This window comes from Schistocerca americana, chromosome 1, assembly GCF_021461395.2.
Source record: "Schistocerca americana isolate TAMUIC-IGC-003095 chromosome 1, iqSchAmer2.1, whole genome shotgun sequence".
Classification (NCBI taxonomy): Eukaryota; Metazoa; Arthropoda; class Insecta; order Orthoptera; family Acrididae; genus Schistocerca; species Schistocerca americana.
In genome coordinates, this window is record NC_060119.1 from 1,238,892,009 (window position 1) to 1,238,918,892 (window position 26,884).

General features: G+C 40.3%; 1 protein-coding gene across 1 annotated transcript; it reads left to right on the forward strand.

The window, feature by feature from the left end:
* Positions 1-211: 211 nt before the first annotated feature.
* Positions 212-15,687, forward strand: LOC124598469 (cell surface glycoprotein 1-like). The gene is made up of 8 exons (XM_047136003.1): positions 212-478; positions 602-1,180; positions 1,304-1,648; positions 1,694-2,038; positions 2,084-2,828; positions 2,980-3,102; positions 11,231-11,470; positions 15,653-15,687. The coding sequence occupies exons 1-8, from the start codon at positions 212-214 to the stop codon at positions 15,685-15,687; spliced, it is 2,679 nt and encodes an 892-aa protein (XP_046991959.1).
* Positions 15,688-26,884: the final 11,197 nt, after the last annotated feature.

A 26,884-nucleotide genomic window follows, 5' to 3' on the forward strand; every position in this document is an offset into this window, starting at 1 on the left:
AGCACACTCAGTTGAAACTATTGCAGAATGCCCTGATGAGCCCTCTAATGAGAAATTAGAATGAGATGCCGATCCACCAGCACACTCAGTTGAAACTACTGCAGAATAGCCTAATGAGCCTTCTATTGAGAAGTTGGATAAAGATGATGAGCCACCAGCAGACTCAGTAGAAACTATTGCAGAATGGCCTGATGAGCCCTCCAATGACAAAATGGATAGAGATGATGAGCCACCAGCACACTCAGTAGAAGCTATTGCACAATGGCCTGATGACCCCTCTAATGAGAAGTTGGATAGAGATGATGAGCCACCAGAAGACTCAGTAGAAACTATTGCACAATGGCTTGATGAGCCCTCTATTGAGAAGTTGGATAGAGATGATGAGCCACCAGCACACTCAGTAGAAGCTATTGCAGAATGGCCTGATGACCCCTCTTATGAGAAGTTGGATAGAGATGATGAGCCACCAGCAGACTCAGTAGAAACTATTGCACAATGGCCTGATGAGCCCTCTAATGAGAAATTAGAATGAGATGCCGATCCACCAGCACACTCAGTTGAAACTACTGCAGAATAGCCTAATGAGCCTTCTATTGAGAAGTTGGATAAAGCTGATGAGCCACCAGCAGACTCAGTAGAAACTATTGCAGAATGGCCTGATGAGCCCTCTAATGAGAAGTTGGATACAGACGATGAGCCACCAGCAGACTCAGTAGAAACTATTGCACAATGGCTTGATGAGCCCTCTATTGAGAAGTTGGATAGAGATGATGAGCCACCAGCACACTCAGTAGAAACTATTGCACAATGGCTTGATGAGCCCTCTATTGAGAAGTTGGATAGAGATGATGAGCCACCAGCACACTCAGTAGAAGCTATTGCAGAATGGCCTGATGACCCCTCTAATGAGAAGTTGGATAGAGATGATGAGCCACCAGAAGACTCAGTAGAAACTATTGCACAATGGCCTGATGAGCCCTCTAATGAGAAGTTGGATAGAGATGATGAGCCACCAGCAGACTCAGTAGAAACTATTGCACAATGGCTTGATGAGCCTTCTATTGAGAAGTTGGATAGAGATGATGAGCCACCAGCACACTCTGTAGAAACTATTGCACAATGGCCTGATGAGCCCTCTAATGAGAAGTTGGATACAGACGATGAGCCACCAGCACACTCAGTTGAAACTATTGCAGAATGGCCCGATGAGCCCTCTAATGAGAAATTGGAATGAGATGCCGATCCACCAGCACACTCAGTTGAAACTACTGCAGAATAGCCTAATGAGCCTTCTATTGAGAAGTTGGATAAAGCTGATGAGCCACCAGCAGACTCAGTAGAAACTATTGCAGAATGGCCTGATGAGCCCTCTAATGAGAAGTTGGATACAGACGATGAGCCACCAGCAGACTCAGTAGAAACTATTGCACAATGGCTTGATGAGCCCTCTATTGAGAAGTTGGATAGAGATGATGAGCCACCAGCACACTCAGTAGAAACTATTGCACAATGGCTTGATGAGCCCTCTATTGAGAAGTTGGATAGAGATGATGAGCCACCAGCACACTCAGTAGAAACTGTCACACAATGGCCTGATGAGCCATCTAATGAGAAATTGGACAGAGATGATGAGCCACGAGGACACTCAGTAGAAATTATTGGAGAATAACCTGATGACCCCTCTATTGAGAAGTTGTATATTAATAATGAGCCACCAGCACACTCAGTTCAAACTATTGCAGACTGGCCTGATGAGCCCTCTAATGAGAAGTTGGATAGAGATGATGAGCAACCAGCACACTCAGTAGAAACTATTGCAGAATGGCCTGATGAGCCCTCTAATGAGAAGTTGGATAGAGATGATGAGCCACCAGCACACTCAGTAGAAACTATTGCAGAATGGCCTGATGAGCCCTCTAATGAGAAGTTGGATAGAGATGATGAGCCACCAGCACACTCAGTAGAAACTGTCACACAATGGCCTGATGAGCCATCTAATGAGAAATTGGATAGAGATGATGAGCCACGAGGACACTCAGTAGAAATTATTGGAGAATAACCTGATGACCCCTCTATTGAGAAGTTGTATATTAATAATGAGCCACCAGCACACTCAGTTCAAACTATTGCAGACTGGCCTGATGAGCCCTCTAATGAGAAGTTGGATAGAGATGATGAGCCACCAGCAGACTCAGTAGAAACTACTGCACAATGGCTTGATGAGCCCTCTATTGAGAAGTTGGATAGAGATGATGAGCCACCAGCACACTCAGTAGAAACTATTGCACAATGGCTTGATGAGCCCTCTATTGAGAAGTTGGATAGAGATGATGAGCCACCAGCACACTCAGTAGAAACTATTGCAGAATGGCCTGATGAGTCCTCTAATGAGAAGTTGGATAGAGATGATGAGCCACCAGCACACTCAGTAGAAACTATGGCAGAATGGCCTGATGAACCCTCTACTGAGAAGTTGGATAGAGATGATGAGCCACCAGCACACTCAGTGGAAACTATTGCAGAATGGCCTGATGAACCCTCTATTGAGAAGTTGGATAGAGATGATGAGCCACCAGCACACTCAGTAGAAACTATGGCAGAATGGCCTGATGAACCCTCTATTGAGAAGTTGGATAGAGATGATGAGCCACCAGCACACTCAGTAGAAACTATCGCACAATGGCCTGACGAGCCCTCTCATGAGAAGTTGGATAGAGATGATGAGCTACCAGCAGACTCAGTAGAAACTATTGCAGAATGGCCTGATGAGCTCTCTAATGAGAAGTTGGATAGAGATGAGCTTGAAGAGGAGTTCGTGGCTGAGAGAAGTAGAGTCGAGAGTGCTGACCATACGAAAATTGGAACAAAGGGATGAAGTCTTAAATGACTTGCTAAAGGAAGGTGCTGAAATTCTGGAGGCAGCTGTGCAACCAATTGTAGAGGGAGAAATTTTCAATGTAAAATATGACATTCTTCTAGATTCAGGAAGTCCAGTTAATGTAGTGACACAAAGGTTGTATACAGCATGGTTGGGAAAAGGTAGAGAAATACCAAATTTTCCTGTAAACGGTGTGCCCCTTGTGGGTGCTGTTGGTACAGAAGGTAAAAATGTAAAGGAGCAAATCCTGATTACAGCAAAGCTTAATGGGAAGACTTACAATGTTTTAGCACTGGTTGTGCCTGGACTGGCATTGTCTTTGATATTTGGTGTCATGTGGTTAGAAAACCAGTAAGTGTACTTAGATTTTAGAAATGAGAATGTGAGGATAGTTAATAAGGGAGGAGAGGAGGTTACTGCATTCAAGGGTGCCATGAAGAAATAGGATTGGCTAAGATTCAAATTGGCATGGCGTCAGAAGCTGTACAACATGTATACAAAGGTGACATGCAGGCTTGAATAAAAGGCAGTGGAGATGGGAACATCAAATTAGAATGGAAGACTACGAGAGAGCGCTTAAGAAGAAGTTAGCCTTGCTACAACAGGGTGGGCATAATGAAATCAAAACTCTTGCAGATGTTTTGAGAAGGCACAGTCAGGTTTTTGCAGATGAACCTGGAGTAATCAAGACAGCAGAATGCAAGCTAGAGGCGAAGGAGCATGAACCTTTCTTTGCAAGGCCATATGCTATTTTACAAGCCAAACATGAAGCTGTCAATGAGGAGATTAGCAAGATGTTGAAAATGGGAATTATTGAACATTCATCAAGCCAGTATAATAATCCCTTATTTGCTGTGGAGAAGAAAAATGGGAATGTCAGAATTGTGCTAGATGCTAGACCAGTGAATAAAATCATGCTGCCACAGAGAGAAGGTCTCAGAGTCTCGAGGAGTTGCTTCAAAAGTTCCGTGGGGCAAAATTATTCAGCACCATCGATCTGAAATCTGTATATGGGCAGATTCCACTGCGTAAGGACTCAAGACAATATACAGCATTCCTATATGAAGAAAAAAGCTACCACTACTGTGTTCTATCTTTTGGGCTCAACATTTTTACATCAGCTTTCATTTGATCATTAGACAGGGTGTTAGGAGAGCAGCTTCTGAAGAAAGTTATGTGTTTTGTAGATGACATTCTCATCGCTATGATGAAATGGGAAGAACCTGTGCAGACTTTGGATGGTGTCTTGACTGCATTTGAGAGTGCTGGTGTAACTGTGAACATAGATAAATCAGAATTTGGAAAATACATGATTCATTTCTTGGGACACACAATTGAACCGGATGAGGCAAAATTGCAGGCTATAAAGGATTTTTCTGTGCCTCACTGCAAGAAACAATTAAGGAGATTCCTCGGATTAGCTGGATTCCATAGAAAATTTGTGAATGATCAGTCATTAAATAGCCCTCACTTGCTGAATCTTCTGAAAGCTAAAACACTATGGCAATGGACAGAAGACTGTCAAAGAGATTTTGACGATATCAAGAGGCATCTGTGTAATACACAAATTTTGTCACACACAGACTTAGAAAAGGACTTTTACATGGCTTGTGATGCATCAGACTATGGACTTCGGGTGCATCTGTATCAAATTGATGACAAGATTGAAGGAGGACTAAGGAAACAGCTTTCAAGAGTCGTGCACTAACAAAGTGGGAGTGCCAGTATACAATTACGGAATGTAAAGCATTACTAATTCTTTAGGGATTCAGTATATTTCGGTATTACCTGGCAGGTAGAGTGAGAAAGGTGATAACGGACCATACGCCACTTTCCTTCCTGACTGAAAGTAAATTGTGTCATAGGAGATTAACTAGATGGCCTATTGCACTTCAGGAGTATCAATTTGATATTATCTACAGAGCAGGGGACCAAAACATTGTACCAGATGCCTTGTCCAGAATGCCACCTGGTATGGAAGACATTAATGTAAATGGACCACAAGAAAATATATTGCATGTTATTCTTATGAAAGGTGTTCCACATGAGACTCATGTGAAGGATTTTATTAATAATATATGGTGTGAGCAGAACACGGATCCAGCGCTGAAGCTAGTTAAGACTAGGTACGGTTGTGTGGGTCAAGAGAAACTTTGGAAATACTACCTGATTCATAATAATGTCTTATATAGATGTACTGATGAAACAAAACAAGACTGGAGAGTCTGTATTCCAGAGCACACTGTAGAGCAGTTAAGTTGGTACATCCTCTACAGCAATGCACATTTAGGTGCCGACAAATGCATCACGAAATTAAGAAGAGAGTGCCTATTCTTTGGCATGAGCAAAAATGTTACGGAGATTATTCTGAACTTGTGATGCCTTCCAAAGGGCAAAGACAACAACAATTAGACATCAAGGCCCTATGCATCCAATCATTCCAAATGGAATTGGGGATGTAGCTGTAATTGATCTCCTCAGCCATTTGTCAAAGTCACAAGGAAATTTTACTCAGATTATGGCGGTATTGGATGTAGGATCAAAATATGTAAAATTTTACCCACTGAAAAGAGCTGTTAGCAAGATGATGGTGAAGAAGTTGGTTGATGACTATTATATAAATGTTTGTAAACCAAAGAGGATACTTACGGACAATGGTCAACAATTTATATCCAAAGAGTGGAAGGAGCTGCTCTGTCAAAATAGCACTGAACAAGTCTTAATTGCAAAAATATAGACCACCCTTGAATCCAGCAGAAAGGGTCATGAAGGAGATTAATCATATGTGCAGAACCTACTGTCATCACAAACATAGCCACTGGAGGGACTATGTGAAAGACTTAACAGCATGCCACATATGTCCACAGGTTTTGCACCTTGTGAGCTGTTGTTAAACCAGGAACCAGAGTTGGTAATTACTGAACTCATTAAGGATGTCACCAAGACCACTGTCACCTTAAATGATGAAATACAATTAGCAATGTAGACTCTAGAAGCTAAGGTAAATCACAGAAAACAGTGTCATGATAGAATTGTTCATCCAATCTCATATAAAGTGGGTGATTTGGTGTTGATTAAGACACACACAAAATCCAGTACGATAACAGATGAAATAAAAAAATTCAACTTAGAATATAAGGGACCACATAAAATAATTGGCATTGAAGGACCAAATACAGTGGAACTGGAAGTATTGAGTTCTGGCAACTATGAAGGAAAACATCATGTGGAAAATATCAAGCCCTACTATAGGATTGACTAACGTAAACAGAATTTCATGTCACTGCAGTCACTAAAGACTGTGATGGAATCAGAAAATGTAGTATAAGCTGTTAGAGTTATATGTGCGCTAATGTATTACCTTAGGTTGTAGTGTGATATCGTTTAATATTCCAATTGTTCTCCTACTCATTATTTACCACATATTGACACACCATGTTGATTTAAGGATAAATTTTTGCTGATTGAGTCTCATAAAATTATGTCAAAAGTTTGTACGTCACATTCATGTACGGGTGGCCACAGCTATCTCCCTTTTAACTTTAACTTTGCCTGAGGGAGCTTAATAATGATGTACAAGATGAGGTTAGCAGATAATTTCTACAGCAACGGATGTCACACATGATGCTGCCAATAGCTGCAAGGGAAGAAGTGAATAATGATTGGATTTACGAGGTGAGTGGGTAGGAATATCAAATACAGACAAAACAATAATCCCACCCTCCCCCATTCGCTTACAGAGTCCTGTGCCAGTTTACAATACAACGGTGAGACCTGTACACTACAGCTCATTGGGATTGAGTACACAAGACAATTAACGAAGTTCCAGACGTCACTCTCACCGTATTAAAATAATACGGGCAAGTGAAAATTTACAGCATAGCCTGGGAAACTGTGTGTTATTTCAATCTGATGGCACTGATAGATAAATCTGTGCACACTGAAGGTTCTCACAGGGCAGGAAACCAGATACTGTAAAGATAGATCGGAGTTACTGAATATGATTGCAGCAGAGTGTAAAAGTGTGGAATTTGTGTTAAAATGGCTCACAGGAAAAACTGGAAAGGCCCATGGTCTAACTGGACAATTAGCATGGCATGAACCTCACATAAAGAAGCAAGGGATCTTGAACTCTGTGAACGAAGTTAGTAAGATTTTGTTCAGAACACTAGATGAAGATGACGCCTCATACTTCAAGACAAAGACAGATGTCATAGAAGCAGAACGGGAACAGTTACTCGGACTTTTGAAGGAGAAAGTGACCACAGTTAAAGTAACCTTGACTAGTGTTAATCAAACGGCATGCTCCATAACAAAAAATGAAGAGTTTATCATGCATGGAATGACCAATTACGCTGACACAGTAGAATTTGAGAACAGTACTGACATGGTTGCAGAGAGTAGTCAACTTAATCACTGTTAACGAACATTTGATACAACTCTCAGGCATTTTCAACGAGCTTGAGCAGCCATGCACTACACACAGGAAGCGGTTACTAAGTTAGTGGAGTACGTATGGCTTGTACATGGGGCTTTTTTAGATTAGAGGACCCCTCCCTTGGGAGCAAATACGATTTGCCTGTTAAATCAGCCACAGCAACCTCAGAGAATCTAGGTCCTCGTAGATCAGAAATAGAAAAGATTAATATGATTTGAGTAAACTGCAGGAGCATCAAAGGAAAGGACCCAGAATTAGTATCACTTATTGAAGGTTGTAACGCACAGACAGTATTGGGAACAGAAAGCTGGTGGAAGCCAGATGTCAACGACAACGAAATCCAAAGTTCATACTAGAATATTTACCATAAAGATCGATTAGTTGCCAATGGTGGTGGCATGTTTATTTCAGTAAAAACTTCGATAAAATCTAGTGAGGTTACCATGGATTCCAAATGTGAATTAATATGGGTGAAATTGAGTATCAAAGAACAGTCAAAAATGGTGATTGGATGCTTTTATAGTCCACCTGGGTCAGGATCTGTAGTTGTAGAGCACTTCAGACAGAGCTTGCAGAATATCGTTAGTAATTTTCCTGGTCATGCTGATGTAATAGGGGGTGACTTCAACTTGCCAGGTACAGACTGAGTATGTTATGCCATCAAAACTGGTGCCAGAGACAAGGAATTGGGTGGCATTGTTCTACATGTTTTGTCTGAAAATTACCTTGAGCAGATAGTTACAGAACCAACTCGTGAAGGTAACGTCTTAGACCTCCTGGTAACAGACCTGAACTTATCGAATCAGTTAACATAGAGGAAGGTACCAGTGATCATAAGGCTGTTACAGCATCTATGACAACGGGTTCTACAAGGAATTTTAAGAAAGGTAGGAAGATATATTCGCTCAGCAAGGGTGACAGGATACAAATTTCAGAATATCTCAGCAGTCAGCATCACATATTCTTTGATGAGGACGAAAATATGGAGAACAAATGGAAAAACTTCAAATGCATCATTTAATATGCCCTAGACAAGTATGTTCTGAGTAATGTTCTAAGGGATGGGAAAGATCCACCATGGTTTAATAGCAATGTTAGAAAGTGCTACGAAAACAAAGAGCAATTCACCTCAGATTCAAGAGAAGTAAAAACCTAGCTGACAAACAAAAGCTGAACCAAGCAAAAATGAGCATAAGGAAAGCAACGAGAGAAGCGTTCAATGATTTCGAAAGTAAGACATTGTCAACTGACCTGAGTAAAAACCCTAAGAGATTTTGGTCGTATGTAAAATCAGTAAGTGGGTCAAAATCATCTGTTCATTCTCTCAGTGACCACACAGGCACAGAACGGAAGATAACAAAGAAGGGTGAAGTACTGAATTCGGTCTTCTGTAGTTGTTTCACCGTGGAAGATCATAACACTGTCCCTCCTTTCAATCGTCGTGCAAACGTCAAAATGGCAGATATTGAGATAACCAATCACGGAACTAAAGAGCAGCTACAATAGCCTAGTCGTGGAAAGGCTTCAGGACCAGATGAGGTACCTATAAGATTCTATAAAGATTATGTGAAAGAACTTGCTCCCCTTCTAGCAGTAATATATTGTGGATTGCTTGAGCAACGAAAGGTATCTAACGACTGGAAAAAAGCACAGGTCATTCCCATTTTTAAGAAAGGCCATAAGATGGACCCACACAATTACAGACCTATATCATTGATGTCTATCTGTTGTAGAATTATGGAACATGTTTTATGCTCAATAATTATGACGTTCTTGGAAAATGAACAGCTCCTCTAAAAAAAATCAACATGGATCCTGCAAACAGTGATCCTGCAAAACTCAGCACACACTGTTCCTCCAAGAGATCCACATGGCAGTGGACAACGGCGCTCAGGCTAACGCCGTGTTCCTGGAATTCAGTAAGGCATTTGACACCATCCCGTATTGCCGTTTAATGAAAAAAAATGTGAGCTTATGGAATATCAGAGAAGACCTGTGATTGGATTCTAGACTTTCTTGCAGATAGAACTCAACACGTCGCTCTTAACAGAACTAAATCAACAGATGTAAAAGTAAAATCCAGAGTACCACAGAGAAGTGTGATAGAACCATTGCTGTTCACAATATATATATATATAAATGATCTAGTAGAAAGAGTCGGATGCTCTTGAAGACTATTCACAGATGATGCAGCTGTTTATACCAAAGTAGCAACGCCAGAAGGTGGTAATAATTTGCAGAACGACCTGCAGAGAATTGATCAATGGTGCAGACTCTGGCAGTTGACCCTGAAAGTAAACAAACGTAACACATTGTGCATACATAGCACAATAAATCAACTACTGTACAGCTACACTATTGATGAAAAACTGCTGGAGACAGCATCTGACATAAAATATCTAGGTGTAACTATCCAGAGCGATCTTAAGTGGAATAACCATATAAAACAGATAGTGGGAAAAGCAGACTCAGAACTCAGATTCATCGGAAGAATCTTAAGGAAATGTAACTCTTTCACGAAGTAAGTGGCTTATAAGGTGCTTGTTCGGTCAATTCTTGAGCATTGTTCATCTATCTGGTACACTGATAGAGGAGATAGAGAAGATCCAACGAAGAGCGGCACATTTCATCATGGGATCGTTTAGCTGGCGAGAGAGTGTTAGAGAGATGCCAAGCAAACTCCAATGGCAGACGTTAGAAGAAAGATGTTTTGCATCATGGAGAGATTTACTATTGAAATATTAGGAGAGTACTTTTCAGGAGGAGCCAAACAACATATTACCTCCCACCACATACATCTCGCTTATTGACCAAGAAGAGAAAATTCGTGAAATCTGAGCCAAAACAGAGGCTTACCGACAATCATTCTTCCCACGCACTATTAGTGTGTGCAACAGGGTTGGAGGGATCACATAGTGGTACCAAAAGTACCCTCCGCCACACACCATTAGGTGTCTTGCGGGGTATGATGCAGATGTAGATGTAGAATATGATATGTTAATATCAGGGATTGTTAACACTCAGAAAGGCATTCTGGAGCTGCATCTGATAAATCAAGTTTAGATCATAAGAGTAGCTACAACTAAGGATAAGTGGTGATTCCCTGTCACCAATAGCAGTTACCAATTGATCAGAATTATTGGTCTGGATGTTTTCATTGCTGGAAACATCATAAGTTACATGTGGACACCAGAAGGACTGCACCCATCATTTTGACGGGTATTCTACTTCTGTAGACTTATTTCTCCTAAATGGATTTTTCTACTAGTCCCATTTTTTATGAATTTTCATAAATATTTGTTAAGTAGACATCTGCAAAGAATTTACCAAGTAGGACCAGTCTGAAAAGTGTCCCAAACAGCTTCTAATACAAGGACCAAAATACGTCATTTTGACGGGTACTGAAATGTGAACAATAGTTTTCGGACATGTCCAAAGCTATTGCTGTTTACCACCCTAATTTGATTATTGTCTTCTGCAGACCAATTGTAATGGTGGTTCAAAGACGCAGTTTGTCAGATGAAGAAATTCTAAAATATTTGATGTCATTGTCAGGTGGTGAATCCAAAGGGGAAGATACGTACTTGTGATGTTTGTGAAGCTGTTGAATAACGAGAAGATGACACTGCATGCACTATTGATGATGAGGAATATGTCCCTTCCATCAATGAAATCAGTGACTCTCCAGATAGTGATGTTGCAACTGCCGGACAAGAGCAAGCTGAGAAGTTGCAAACCAATGTTGCTTTACCTATAGTAGGTACATTTGTACAGCCGTTGTATTATTATTTTATATTTTATTGAAACTGGTATTTCAGCTAGAATTATAAGTGTTTTCCATTTTGCTGTATTATAATTTGAAATTCATTGTTTTTGTTGTAACTGAATTGTTCTGTACTGTACTGTATTTTCAGGTACATCAAACAACAGTGTGTGCTTACCTCCAGCTAACAGCTCTAGAGGCATTAGTGGCAGAGTGAAAAGAAAATTTCAGATGGAAGGAAATCCTTCCATTGGGAGCAGTGAGACAGCTAATGATGGAACAACATGGACTTTTACACCTCCAAAAGCTGTTCCTGGAAAATGTTCACAGCAGAACATCTTGAAGGTAGCACCAGGACCTACAGGCTACACAAAGAAGTTTGTCAGGAAAGGTACGTATTGTAGTGGATGGAGATTGCTAATTGATGACAGCATGCTTCACATTATAAAGAAGTGTACAGAAAATTGAGCATTCCAAGAACTACATGATGACAACTGGACCATTAGCGTCGATGCAATTTTATTGTTTGCATCTGAGATGTACTCATCATTTTTTCGTTTTTTGGCTTCTTTTATTACCTTGCTGAATATTTGGTTGTATTTTTTCACATAATTTCTGAATTCTGGAGTAGTATTTCTGTGCTTAATAAGACAGTGAAGAATTTTTTTCTTTATACCGGAAGTTATAATGCCTTTCGTTACCCAACATTTATTAAGACAGTAAAAAATAAATGTTGGGTAACGGAAGGCATTATAACTTCCAGAATCAAATGGAGCAATAAATAAATAAATGAAAGCAATAGAACCCACAACATCACTTATGTGTGTACAGGGCGTATATGGAGCAAAAAACCTTTTCTTTGAAGCTGTTATGGTCAAATACATTAGGACCAGCATTTTTTCAGAACACAATGAGCTGAAAGAAGTTCACCAAAATTTGCTGTTTAAGCAATTTGACAAAAAGCGCACACATTCACATATACTAAAGACAGATTGTTTTGCACCTGCTACCCCATGTGGAATCCTTTCAATGCCAATTCCTAGCTGTGTTATATTCCAGGTGAAAATATCACTGTGGATGAGCAACTGTTTCCATGCAAGGCTAGATGCTCTTTCATTCAATACATGAGCAATAAACCAGACAAATTTGGAATAAAGTTTTGGCTTGCAGTTGATACGATTTCTAAGTGTCTGGTGAATGGGTTTCCTTACCTAGGCAAAGATGAGCAGCGTCCCACAGGTGTTCCCCTTGCAAAGCATGCTGTAATGTGTCTTACGCAGCCCTTTGTTTCCGCAGGAAGAAACATAATCTGCGACAATTTTTTCACAATTAAATGTAAGGGTGCAAGCATTGCAGGTACAGTGAAGAAATCTAGAAGGGAAACAGCAAAATCTGCTGTAGCATTTTTGCACACAGCTATTCTTTATAAGTCACGTGGCATGGCCCTCAAAATGCTATCAGGGGAAAAAGAACAAAAATGTGCTTATTTTATGTTCAATGCATGACACAGTAACTATCGATAAATGACATCCTAAAAAGCTAACAATCAGTGGCCTACGATAATAACATCAAGTATGGTGATGATGTAATCGATCAAATGGCTCGGCTTTACACTGTGAAGTACGGATGCTGCTGACAGCCCATGCACGTTTTTTTCGATGTCGTGGACTTAGCAGCTGTAAATGCTTGGGTACTCTATAAGATAGTAACAGGAGAAAAATTAGGGAAAGGTCAGTTTATATACAAATTGGCAGAAGATTGGGTTCAGCATATAAGGCCTCAAGGGTACAAAACACTCTTCCTAATACAGTATCACAACATTACATCATTCGGAAGATTTGTCAAATTGGAGGGTGTAGAGGCAAGAATAGAAGCACGCATTTATGTACAAAGTGTGGCAAACTTTATACATAAATGCTCTGTGGACCATGTTTAGGCAATACTGAAAACACCTGTGTGACGTGTCACGATGCAGCAGGTGGTTTTCAATGAGTCAAAGCAGGGTTATAAATGTTTTCTCTAGAATATGTTGTGCTTTTCAGATATTTGTGTTAAAACACATGGTTTTCTTTTCTACAGAAAGTTATCCATTCCACATTTTGTTACACAAGGTTTTGATTAATTTTTACGTGTAAAATGTTCATGTATCATGTAATTCTACAGAAAAAAGTAAAATTATAAGATGGCAAACTGTGTAACTTGTCTGAAATGAATTGATGTATGTTAAAATGTGTTTACTTCTTTAAAAACAGCAAATGAAACTGTACCCGTCAAACTGACGGGTTGTCCTTCTAGGTAGATTGAAATCCCCAGTCATTCTAGTGTTACATATCCTGCTAGTAGAAGACAATGTGTACAGTCTCTACAGAATATCACTATTACAAATGGATGGAGTGAGGTATTTATTTATTTTATTGCCCCTGAGAAAGACATACTGATTACTGATCATGCAAAATGTCAGTCTGTGAAATTAGGTAATGAGCAATTACAGTTTAAATCAGTATACCAGAGCCTCAGAATCAGCAATGAGGTGTTTATACTCTTGTTCATGTACGACCATGAGAGATGTGAAGATGTGCAACCAGTGGATGGAGTTCTGAAGGGTCACGTGCAGAAGCTAATAGTGTTGAACGGAAAGTCTGTGGACACTGTTAAGTAATAATGAATGGCTATTTGTTGTCCTGGTCGATGAAGGCATTACCATCATCTGTCATGAAGGAAGACACACACATATTGTGCTCTGAAGCACAGGGAAGTTATAATTTTTAAGTAAGTGTGTAATGTAGCAAGTTATTATGAGATGACATTCGTTGCAGTAAGGCACGCAGCCATTTGGTATGGTGGGTGCAGGATGGCTACGTTTTTTTTCGCTTTGCTCACAGTGCAGCTGACACTGCCTGCTGTGAGAATTGCAAAGAACATTCAGTCGGTATGAAAATTCATACCCTCTACAAATCTAAATAATTCATATTAGTTATTATTCGATTTTGTTCAAATATGGTACACAGCCTTTTGTTATTAATAGAATGATGCTTTCAAAATTTCAGATTTTTATTTCGTATAGTTCCAGAGATAATGACAATTATCTAAAAGTTCTAATATCAACACTTATGTTTTAGAACCCAGTTACAGGCGTGCTTTTGTGACAAGTGTAGTATAATAGATTTAGATTATCATTGTTGATAGTGAAAATGGTGTACTTCCTAACAAAAAGTATGAATAAATATAATTGTCAGCTGAAAGTATTTCAAATCCGGTGGAGTTTATTTTAAACAGAAGAAAACCCAGGCCATGCTTATTGGGATGATTATTTTGCAGACAAAACTACAAAAAAAAAACCTAGACAAACGAGATCTGCAAATTGTAAACTTTCAGCAGTTACTAAAAAAAATAATTCTTACTGAAATTGTGCTGGAATTGGTCATATTATTCTCATTCAAAAACACGTGGTGAGAGTGTTGTCCTACCACAACACACCACGTAGGATTCCACAAACAATTTTTCAGTTATCTAAGAAACGAGTAAGGTAACAACCAGTAGAATATGGTGGCATCGTCCGAGATTATTGAGAAAGTTATCGACATAAATTACCTCCGAGATTGCGAATACAATGGCAGAATTCATACATCTGGGATGAAAATGTTCAAGAAAGTCGTATGCTGATGCTGATACCTTCAAGACAACGGAATGCAGCTACTGGATCAAGAATTACGGCGCAATAAGTCAAGAAAGAAGAAAAAAGTGTAAAGTGTTGTGCAACAAAAAAGCAACATTCGTATAAGTGTAGTGTTTCAGTGTTGTGAATTCCATCATGCACCAGTAAACAAAGAAGATTTTATAAGATAAGAAAATCAGTGAACTATGAGTAAGATAATTTAGTATCCTTTAGCAAAGATAAATTTATTGGGTTTGTTTATTCCAGTATAAAAAGATGACGATTGTAAAAGAGGAAAGTATTGACAACAGTATCGCTAGCGCTAGTACCGATGTAAATTTATCATTCGAAAGTGAATGCAACAGGAATAGTCTGGACCCTGTAGAGAAAGTTGAAACTTGTATGGAAAAACAGGATGAAGTTGAAGACATGTTATCAACAATAATGAATTATATGGAGGGAAAATTTTACGGCAATTGATGACACTAACAGACAAAACAGGGAATGGTTAGGAAAATTTAAAGTCAGACTCGGTGCCCATGAGATTCGTTTAGAACAAATGGAGAAAAATAATGAGATTCATTTTAATCAAATACAGCAATAGAGCTGCTCAGTTAGACCAGATCCTTAAGGACATCAGTGATAGATTTGAAAAACAGTTCAAAGAATATGAAAAGAAAAATGAGGATCACTTTCAAAAAGTACAAGCAAAAATTTCCAGTTTGAGTAGTAATATGGTTAAGATCACGGGTAAGGTCAATTACGTCAGGAGAAAGGTTAAAAATGTATATTCAAAAGTAAAAAATCTGAAAACTGAAATTAGCACAGGTAGAGAGAAAATCCATAATGCATTTTAAGTTGTGCATGCAGATATCAAACATGTAAAAGATACAGTATACAATCGTATTTCTATTGTAGATGATAAAAGTGTTGAAGTAGAAGGCAAAGGATGAAGTCAAGAATTTAGAAAATAGTATTAGTGACATCACTAAGAAACTTGAAAGTGTTAGTAGCAATATGGTCACCAATAGTTTGGTGAACAATATTGGCACTATGTGGTGCAACATTCCAGTAAAAAACATTTCAGATGAGAGCAGTATGCATCCGGTAGATTTCCTGCAACATTGCAAAGATAACTTTTTTCCAAATATGAATGGTAATTTAAAAATTAAATTTGTGAAAAGATTTCAAGAAGGTAAAGCACTGTCTTGGGCTAATCATTATTGTATTGAGGGTATGGCTTTTGCAGAGTTTGAGGAAAGGATCTTAAGTGAATTCTGGCCAGGGACAGAACGAGCTAGGATAAAAAGCGAATTCTTGAACGAACCTGTTTATAAACATGAGTTTGGTAGCATGAAGCAATTTTGCAAATATCAGTTAAGGAAACTCACTCACCTAAGCAAACCATTTGATGAACTCACTCAAATCGATGCACTAAAAAGAAGGCTACCATATGAATTACAGCGGGAGTTAGCTTATGGATCTGATGACACAATAGATCAGTTTTTGAAGTATGTAGACAAACTAGACACAATTATTGAGAAAACATGTAAACCACCACACCATCGTCAAAACCATTTTCAAAAGACAGGACATACAAATTGGGGAAACACACAACACAATAAAAAGGAACCACACAATTTTGAAAGTAATGATTCTCATAAGAGAAATCACCAGTACAACTTCAAAGGATCACAAGGTGTGACATTATTGTTCATATTTTTAAAAAAAAAATTGTAAATATTTTATTGAAATTGTTAAAGCAGAAGTACACACATCTTGTTTGAAGCGAAATCGATACTGAAACTCTTTGATAAGATTAAAATGAATGTACATTTTAAACATTTTAAGAAATAGGGTGTAATATTTACTTTTAAATATTGTAAGGATATCTATTTGTTATAATTATTAAATGTAAAAAGGTGCTATAATGTAATTATATATGTAATAGTTACTGGCACTCACTTAGGGCTGTATGAGATATGTGTAGTATAAAAGATGGAGTAGTTCCGTCAGGAACGGAAAGCTGTGTAAGCGTAGGAAAAGGTGGGAGCGGAAAAGTTTGGCGTGCTTTGGTGGGCATGAACAAAGTCAGTCGGTAGCCAGTGATCTTAGAGGCAGCACGTACAGCACCAGCATAGTGTGGAGAGCGCCATATTGTTGCATCTTGCCTCGGCTGGAAACTGCAGATTATCACGGCTTGGTATGGGGAGAAAAACAGGCTATTGATTGTAAGATTGATCATCGCTATGAAGAGGAAATAAGTCCGACATGGATAATTGCTCTTCGTCGTTCTGATATTAATGCAATTGTTGCCACCAACGCCACAGTCACTGATCACAGCTTACAGGGTACAACATTTTAGCTATGTATTATAGTGTGTGCCGGGAAGTTGAAATGTGCTTTAAGAATAATAACCATCATCCAAATTAACAATTGTGTCCACCTGGTAATTTATCTCGCTCATAAACCAAGCAGGATCCTAACCTGGTAAATGAAAATTCCGAGTGACCTGTATTCAGCCAAGACTGTAAAATCTTGAATATATTGTTGGCAAATCAGTGATTAATCAGTGAAATAAATGATGGAAAGAATAACTGAGAATTTCATAATTAACATTACTATTTTTTGTGTGTTAAAATGATTATGTAAGGTTATGCCAGATTCAGAGACCACATTAGATATATTGTTAGCTGCTTTCACATTACATATTAATGAAAGGAAATACTAAGTTGATGATTAATGGTGATAAATAGTAACGTTAAACAGTTTATAGTGAATCAATGAAATGCCGAGTACCAAATATGTTGATATAGAAGCCCCCCCCCCGTCAAAATTTACTTTTGTTTTCATGAAATTAGTCTGTTTGATTAAGCAATTGGGGTGCTGTAGTTTTGTCTCGAGCGGTTAAACTTTTCTAATATTGCTGAAACATCTTTTATCTAAAGTGAAGTCGGTTAGTTAAGTAGGGAGTTGCAATCTTTTCTGCTGTCCTACTCAGCTTCATTACGTGTGCCTAATTAGACTGGCGAATAATAGTGTACCACCAACCAAATATATTGTTATCGATGCAGAATAGTAGTCTGTTATTTGCCATACCTCTGAACTAGTGACTTATTTGGAGAAACGAGTTAAAGTCTCATGCTTATTCCTTAGGTTAACACACATGGTTATTACACTTGTTTTTGTGGTTTTGTTGTCCGGATAGGTAACTGTATTTTACTGTATTTCACTAAGATGGGGTGCCTCTACGGCTGATTCTGGACACTATCAACTCGCACAGTTATGGACTGGCCAAATACCTGGCGACACTATTAAAACCACTGGTGGGACACTGCAGTCATCACATGAAAAACTCCGCAGATTTCGTAAGAATACTGAAGGACATCCAAATACAGAGAGATGACCTATTCGTGAGCTTCGACGTCACCTCCTTGTTCGCGAAAGTACCTTTACAAGACGCCTTGGCACTCCTTAATCAGCACTTCGAGCCTGAAACATTGAAGCTCTTTGAATATGCATTACGACCACCTACTTGAAGTGCAATGGAGAGCATTATGAACAAGTGGATGGAGAGGCTATGGGATCTCCCCTTGCTCCAGGGATCGCGAATCTTTATATGGAACACTTTGAGGAGGTGGCACTACAAACTGCTCACCGTAAACCCATGATCTTCTTCCGCTATGTGGACGACACTTTCATGATTTGGCAGCATGGCAGGCAGGCACTGGAGGAGTTTATGGACCACCTAAACGGCATACATGAGAATATCACCTTCACGATGGAAGTAGAAGAGAATGGATGTATTCCATTCCTGGACATACTGATCAGGAAGAAAGCGGATGGCATGCTGGGCCATTCAGTATATAGAAAGAAGACGCACACAGACCTGTACCTCCATGCAACCAGCTGCCACAATCCCGCACAACGCCAGTCAGTACTGACCACCTTGGTACATAGGGCGCACGTCATTTGTGACAAAGAAAGCCTCTCAGACGAATTACACCACCTAAGAGAGGTATTTCGGAAAAACGGGTACAGTGAAACACAGATCGGTAGGGCCTTCAAGAAGAGACAGGCTGACAAATTTCAGGAAGAGGAAGAAGAGGAGGAGAAGGAAGTTAACACGAGACTCGCCTTTCTTCGATATTTGGGGCCCATATCAGCCAAAATCGGGAGGCTACTGAGAAAATCAAATATAAATACCGTCTTCCGACCACCGCCGAAGATGAAAGAGCAGCTGAGCTCAGCTAAAGACCCACTCAAACTCAACACACCTGGTATATACAGCATTTCCTGCGAATGTGGTGTATAGTACATTGCACAAACGCAGCGCTGCATCTCGAAAAGGTGCGAGGAACACATCAGACATGTCCAAATTGGACAGATAGAGAAATCTGCTATAGCTGAACATAGCATCAAAGAAAACCACACTTTTGATTTCGAGAACACCAGGATGCTGTGCCGAGCAGGGGAGCTATTGAGACAGCGTCATTAAAGAATCAATAGAAATACGGGTCCACGAGAATCTTGTGAACAGGGACGAAGGTTATCAACTGAGCGCGGCCTGGAAGCCAGCATTAGCTGCAATACGCCAGGAACGCACCAAGAACCGTCCAGCTCACGAGACACAACCGGAATGCTCTGATGGAGACATGAACGACGCACACGCTTCCCGCTCCACCCTGCCCGCCGGCTCCTCTGGATCCAGCCTCCCGCAGCCAGGTGGTGGGGGGCACGCTGCAGGTATAAAGGGACCGGCATCCGCAAAGTCTCGGCACTTCGCCAGAAGATGACGAGTATGTCACTCGTCGAAACATCGCAGTTTGAAGACACCACCACCCAGCTGGAAGTCCGAGAACTCTTCGCCAACTGTATTTCTGTTTGTTACATTGCTTATTATTAACAGTATAGTATAAGAATATTACAGTTGGCTTTGCATGACAGTATGTTTTGTAAACCAATTCAGAGAATACAAAATACACGCAAGTATTACATCTGGATTTACATATCAGGATAGTAAATAACACACACAAGTCAAAAGGAAGAATATTACAAAGGAAACAATTTCCATTACAAGGGTCAATATGGAAATAATCATAATCAATTTGTTAACAGACACTTTGGAAACAAACCAAAGGAGTGGCACAGTCATAATGGTATGGGGAGAACTGAACAAGCAGATATATAGGAGTTACAAAACTGACTAGGGCTCCATTGGCAGTCCGTAAGGTAGGAGCTACTTATACACAAATGGGAAGGGCTAACCCAACTGTCAAACTAAACAGAAAAATACCAGTGGCATAATGAGTAATTATTTTAAAGAGAAGTGTTATCCCATTAATTTGGTATCTGTTACAAATAATATGTGTCATACAAATAAACCAGAAAGAAAAGGTAAGTTATTTAAAGACACTAACTGCTTGGAGAACTGTGAAGAAGAATTAAACTTAGATTTATTCTATGAGTGGGCTGAAAGGGACACCTTCCTGGAAAATAGTTGTTCAAATGATCAAAGTGTCGTAGGAATTAGAGAACTTATGGAAGGGTCTGGTGGGCTAGTAATGAAAATTGCACCAAGTAAAGATGATTCAAATGTGTATCTGCATACTGAAGGTAAGAGTGCAGAGGATCAAGAGGATAACTTTTGTGATGTTGATTGGGAAGAATAGGAGATTGAGGATAGTAGTGAAGAAAGATGTTTTATTGCTGTAAGTGAGGAGTTGGAAGCTTTAGGGGTTACCAATATAAAATAGGATAGTAATGCAGTTAGCGAGGTACACATGAACAAAATTGACAAGTTGAATGATAAGGATGCCAGAATTTTAGTCAATGAGCTATTTGATCTTACTTCAATACATGTAAGAAAAACAATGAGAGGGAGTTGACAGCAGGTAATCTTAACAGCATTAGTGGAGTAGATGATGAAATGTCAGATAGTGAGCAATTTTTGTTTAACTTATGGATTAACAGTAGTGCCATTAAGAATGATGAAAATTTCAGAAAGGTAACACTTGATACTTGGGAAACTTTGTATCCAGAATGGTTGCATACAATTAAGTACCACATTGCACAAATATTGAGAGATGAATATAAAGGAGACACACACAACAGCACAAATGAATGTATTTGGATTAATGAAATACTTAGGAATAGTAATCAGGCCAAAAAAATGCAATTAGGGTAATTACAGCATATAACTGTGGTAGAAATGATACAGGTAAGGACACTAGAAAGGGATATGGATTTAGTGAAATTGAAAATGACTTATTACATGAGAATATTAATAACAAATTTGACTTTGATGTAACCAGTCTGCTTATTGATGTAGAGATACGATCATGGAAAGGAAAGTGTTTAGTGGACAAAGAAAGTCAAGTATCTGGGATATCAGAATCATTAAGTAAAAAACTAAAAACTAATAAGGATTATGTTGAGTTACCTGTAGTAGGAATTAAAATAAGAGGTGCTACTGGGAGGCACAATAAACCAGTAAGGCTTTTATTACTTTTGAAACTGAAGGAGTATCGTGGTCACATGGGTGTCTCGTTATACCTGATCTCACAGAGGATTTTATCCTAGGCATGTCTTGGATAACAGAAGTAAGTGCAGCATTTGATTACGTACGACATAAATTAATGATGACTCTACCAAGTAGTGAAGTCATTTCTAGGAAACTTCGTACATCAAATGTGTCGTGTATGAATAAGACTGTGAACAGAATTGAATTTACAAAAGAAGGTAAGTACATTGAAAGCCATGTCACAGATTTTGATACAGATGAGATAGAGTTTGAAAACTTGGTAAATGAAAAAGTAGCTGAAGCTAGAGAACTAACTGGGAACCAAAAACAAGATTCGAAATTATTTTCATGGGAATATAGTGATGTATTTAGCAACATACCAGGTGAAGTAATCGGATACCAATGTACTTTGCAGTTGAAGCCACATGAACCTTTCTTTACAAAACCGTACAGTATTCCAATCTCAAAACAGGTAGCAGTGGAGAAAGAATTACAAAAGATGGAAGTGTGTGAGATCACTGAGAGGAGTATAAGCCCTTACAATAATCCCTTGGTCACTGTAAATAAACCTAATGGACAAGTCAGATTATTACTAGATTCCAGACAGTTAAACAAATGTTTATATAGAGAAACTGACCACCCAAAGAACATTGATGAGTTGCTATATAAATTTAAAAACATCCTAGTTATGTCAAGCCTTGACCTAACTTCAGGGTTTCATCAAGTACCTCTTGCAATTAGTTCTAGAAAGTCTGCTTTCTTATACAATGGGAGATGTTACCAATATTGTGTAGTGCCTTTCGGATTAAACTCATCAGTCACAAAATTTATAAGAGCACTAGACTATGTACTTGGCCAAGAAGTTGTGTCAGAATTAACCATTTATGTAGATGGTATATTAGTGTCAAATCAAAATTGGGAGGATCATTTGAAGTTATTGAAAAAGGTGTGTGAGAAACTCAGAAGAGGGGGAGTGACATTAAAAATAGAAAAATGTAAATTTGGTGTGTGAGAACTCAAATTTTTAGGTCATGTCTTTACTAAGGAAGGGATAAGTGCAGACCCTGAGAAAATAAAATCTATCGTAAACTTTCCATCTCCTACAAACTGAAAACAATTGAAATCTTTCTACAGAATCTATGGATTCTAACGAAAATATATAAATGGACAATGCCTTAATGTAACATGTTTAACCAACTTACTTAGAAAAAATGCTACATGGAATTGGTCCGCAGAGAGTCAGAATGCATTCGAGAAAATTAAGAATGAACTCTGTAAGAACAATCTTTTACGAGGCCAGATTTTAGTTTGCCATTTTGTCTTTACACTGACAGTAGTGATTATGGACTAGGAGCAGAACTATTTCAGGAAAAAGCTGTGAATGGAAAAAAAATCTTCATTGTACTATTACATTTGCCACTAGAATGTTACTTAAACATGAGAGAACTTACACAGTCACAGAAAAAGAAATACTCGCGGTACACTGGGCGTTTACAAAATTTAAAACATACCTGTTAGGACACAAGATAAAAGTGTGTTCAGACCACAAAGCTTTAAGTTATTTACAGGAGCGTAGACTATATCATAATAGATTATCCAGGTGGGTGATGTTCATGCAACATTTTGACTAAGAAATTGAGTATATTATGGGGTCAGGAAATGTAGTAGCTGATGCTTTATTCAGGTTAACAGTAGGAGGAGATGAGGAAATCTTTGATCAAGAGGAAGAAAAAGAATTTAAAATAAGACACATGAAGGGATTCCAACATGAAAAGCTCATAAGGACACTTTGTAATAACATCAGGAGGGGACAAAATAACGATCCTAATTGGAAATTATTTAAGGACTGTTTAGGCAAAAGAGGGTATGATAAACTTGACAAATACTATAAGGTCTTTAAGGGAACACTCTTTAGAAGAACAGATATGGACTCTGACAATTGGAAGCTATTTTGGCCAGAGTGGGAGGCAGACAAGTTAATACAGTACACCCATGAAAGTTATGGTCACTGTGGTATACAGAAATCCGTACAAAAGTTACAAAAAAAAAAAAATCTACTTTTATAACGTGGTAAAGAAGGTGAGGAATGAAGTATCAACATGTAAAATGTAAAAGATTTAAAGTGAGTAACAGAACATGTCAGGGAGAAATGCAGAACATTATTCCGGATAACCCATTAGATTTAGTAGCTGTAGACCTTTATGGTCCTGTAAAGGACGAGCCAGACAGTAGGAGATTTTACTTTATTATATGAGCTTTCAAACGGTAACTTCATTTTTCAATTGCGGCCAAGCCATGGCCGGCAGTGTTAGCTGCCTGTAAATTCTTTTGTCCCATGGTCTAGTAACAGGAAGTCAGCACCGAGGGAGGGCACCTTGGCCACTCGCCTCTCTCATGTGCTGACGAGGTAATGCTGCCCCAGGCGTCGCTTAGCAGGCAACGCTCTGGAAAGTTCCATGCCGCCCGCACGGTTTTCTCAATCCCGAGCAATCAGTGCGGACGAAGCCGCGTGGTGCGGCGAATATACCCGGCCGCCTGTCGCCGGCCCGCTCTCTGGTATTCTTGCTCACCCGCGAGTCAGATGCGCGCCCTGTAGCACTGAACATCTCCCGCTTCTCTCGGTGCTGCGGCACTGTGGACTTAGTTTTGGCAGACAACAACTTTCGAAAGCTTCGCAAACAATGTTTCGCCGAACTCTAAGCTCTGGCTCACCCTCACCTCCTTAGGCCTATGTAGCCCCTTTCAACATGCTTTCGCCACGAAATGGCCTTTCTCTAAAAATAATCCTAATCATTCCATAATGCCCACCACCTGCCCATACGCCCATCCTGTACAATTGGTGTCAGAGGTGCGGATCCATTCCCGTAGCGACTTTGTCGTTACACCATATTCTTTCCGGCAAGACACCATGCACTTCGTGCATGGAATGCGCCAACCGGCCGCCACGTTTGCTCCACGTGGGCCGTGGCTGCTCCACTAAACATGCACAGGGCACGCACTGCAGCGAGGCAGCTCACGCTAGTCAGCCACGTGAGCCGGCCACAGCCGTGCTGCCCGTTGGCCGAGTTCGAGAGGCCTGCGCTGCGCGACCGGCCAGGCCTGCGCTGCGCGACCGGCCAGGCCGCCGTCATCCGGCACTGCGCCAGCCACCGCCCACACCGCCCAGCGTTGCCTGCCACTGTCGCCGACGCGCCAGGGGTCTGCCGCCATTGCGAACCGGCCGAGCCAACGCCGTATGCCGCCAACACATTTGCCGCCGCCCGAGGGTTCGGGCGTCACCGCCGCCGCCGCCGCCCGCCGCAGCCACTGCACCATGCCATCGCCATTACCAAGGCGTCGCACCATCTCCACCGCCATGTAAGTCACTTCAATGCTTTAAACATTAGCTTCGTCAATCTTCCGCCGCTGGATTAGGAATCTTTGTGGCCGTTCTTTTTTTGCAACAATTATTACTTTTTCTTGGTCACTAGCATCCCATAAATTTGTAAACATGCTGATGGGAACACGAGCGACGGAATTGGATACTCCTGCAGAGGCACCTGCCTCGCAAGACCCGCTCGAGGCCATAAATGCACAATTGCACAAAATCAGGAGCTACTTGAACAAAATTGCGTCTCGAAACAGACGCTGGAAGCTAGTGCGAGAACTTTCACACCTGTGGCTAGCTCTGCCCCTGTAACAAATGCTCAAACGGAGGCAACTAACACTAATTATGTCTCTAATACAAACGCCACAATTTCTGCTAACATGGCGACTGTAAGCAATTTTCCTGCGGCTGATTTCATTCCCACGTTTTCTGGGAAGTCCCACGAAAATGTGGCTATGTTTCTACAAAATATTTGTTATGTGGGTCGCACGTGTGCCTGGCCAGATGATCTATTGGTCAATGCAGCCAGACTGAAGTTGACAGGGGAAGCCCGGATGTTTATAGAAACAGTGGACGAATTGCGTGATATACATGAATTTGAAGTATAGGCCCGCGGATTGACTACGCGTTATTCCGATACCAGAGGTAACGGATATTACAGAGATAAATTATCAACCCTTAGACAAAAGCCCAATGAGGATTTTGATGCCTTTGCAGATCGCATACGAGCAGTATCTTGTCGTACCTATAAGCTAGGCGAAAATTCCAGTGAAAATAGAATTTTGCACTCAGAAGAGGAAGCCCGTGCAATTGATGCATTTGTTCACGGTATTGACCCCCGCATCGGAGGAGAAGTCAAAGCAGCCTCCCCCACTTCTCTTTTTGAAGCTGTTGTTCATTTGGCAATGGTACACGAAGAGGTATTGCATTTTTGCGCTGTCGCACCGCGCCCGCCGGACCCAATACCCGTCCCACCAAAAGAAGTATTTTGTCAGCGTTGTTGGAGGCCCAACCAAATGGCAATGTGCTGTCGCGCGCCGTATTGTACCATTTGTCAGACAGCAGATCATGCTAATAATGTTTGCCCCACAAAGTCACCATTATCTAATCAGATGCACGGTCACCGCCGCAACGCGGGGTCGATCAGGGAAACGGGTGGGGGGCAGGTTCCGCCACCCACCCACACCCCCGACAAAAATAATACACCTGGTGAGGACCGGAAAATGTGAAGAGGTGGAACACGTTAGTCTAGTTGGCGAACTCGGGAACAAAATAGTTAGAATTTTAGTTGATACTGGTGCTCAAGTTAGTGTATTGTTTGTGGAGAAAAATGATCGAAGGGTGTTACAGTCACCCAAATTCCATATCAGTGGCCTTGGAGAGGAAGAAATTGTCCCTGCAGGTTCGTGTGTAGTGAATCTGCAAATAGACGAGGGTAAATACAGTCAGAGGATGGAAGTAGTAAGGCCAAAGAAGGGTGAATTTGATATCATACTAGGGAATGACTTCCTGCACCGTTATCAGGGGATAGTGGATTATCGAACGCGAACTATGCAGTTCGGCGAAGCAATTCACTGATTTGGCAGTGTGTACCCTGTCAGACACGAGGGAGCTGTGAAAGGCGCCGTTCACAGTCTCCCATAAAACCGCAAATGTGGGTGATAAAAACCACCGACCCTGTGAGGATAAAAGGCGGAAGTGGAAGGATACCTTGGATAGATGTCAAAAATCAAGAGCAGCCTAAGACAGACATTCTGGCTGACCCGTTCACCCAGAATGATGTTTTAGATCGTCAGTCAGCACATATAAAGAGAAGTATCTGCCGACCAGAAAGGAGACTGAAGGGTTTTGCGATACCAGTTAGTATAGATAATTTTGGTGTAAAAGATGTTGTGATACCAAAGGGTACTATTGCTGCCAGTGGACAGGAAATTTTTGAGTAAATAAGAGGAGTTGAGAAGCAGCAAAATAAAGGTGGGAAAGGAAGGAGAAGAAAGAAATGTTCAGTTAGAGAAGTGCACTATGTCACGTCGACGTTAAGGAGTCAGTCAGCGGAACGCACAGTGACCGTTCATTTTGACAGATTGAAATTGTATAAAGGATCCAAGCCACCCCCACCTAACAGTGAAACCGGGCCTATTACACCAGTAGTTCCACCCAAAAAAGCAAGAAAGAAGGTAATACAACCGCCTAGACAGCAACATAGATATGCTCTAAGGTCAAACCCCTATGATTTACGTTCCAGAAATTAGATCTGAGA

What these genes read in the sequence shown, in the direction of transcription:
- LOC124598469 (XM_047136003.1), top strand. Translation starts at nt 212, where the DNA reads ATGGATAGAGATGATGAGCCACCAGCACACTCAGTAGAAGCTATTGCA. An exon ending in ATGAGCCACGAGGACACTCA is followed by an intron (nt 1,649 to 1,693) that starts GTAGAAATTATT and finishes TCTATTGAGAAG; the next exon opens with TTGTATATTAATAATGAGCC. An exon ending in ATGAGCCACGAGGACACTCA is followed by an intron (nt 2,039 to 2,083) that starts GTAGAAATTATT and finishes TCTATTGAGAAG; the next exon opens with TTGTATATTAATAATGAGCC.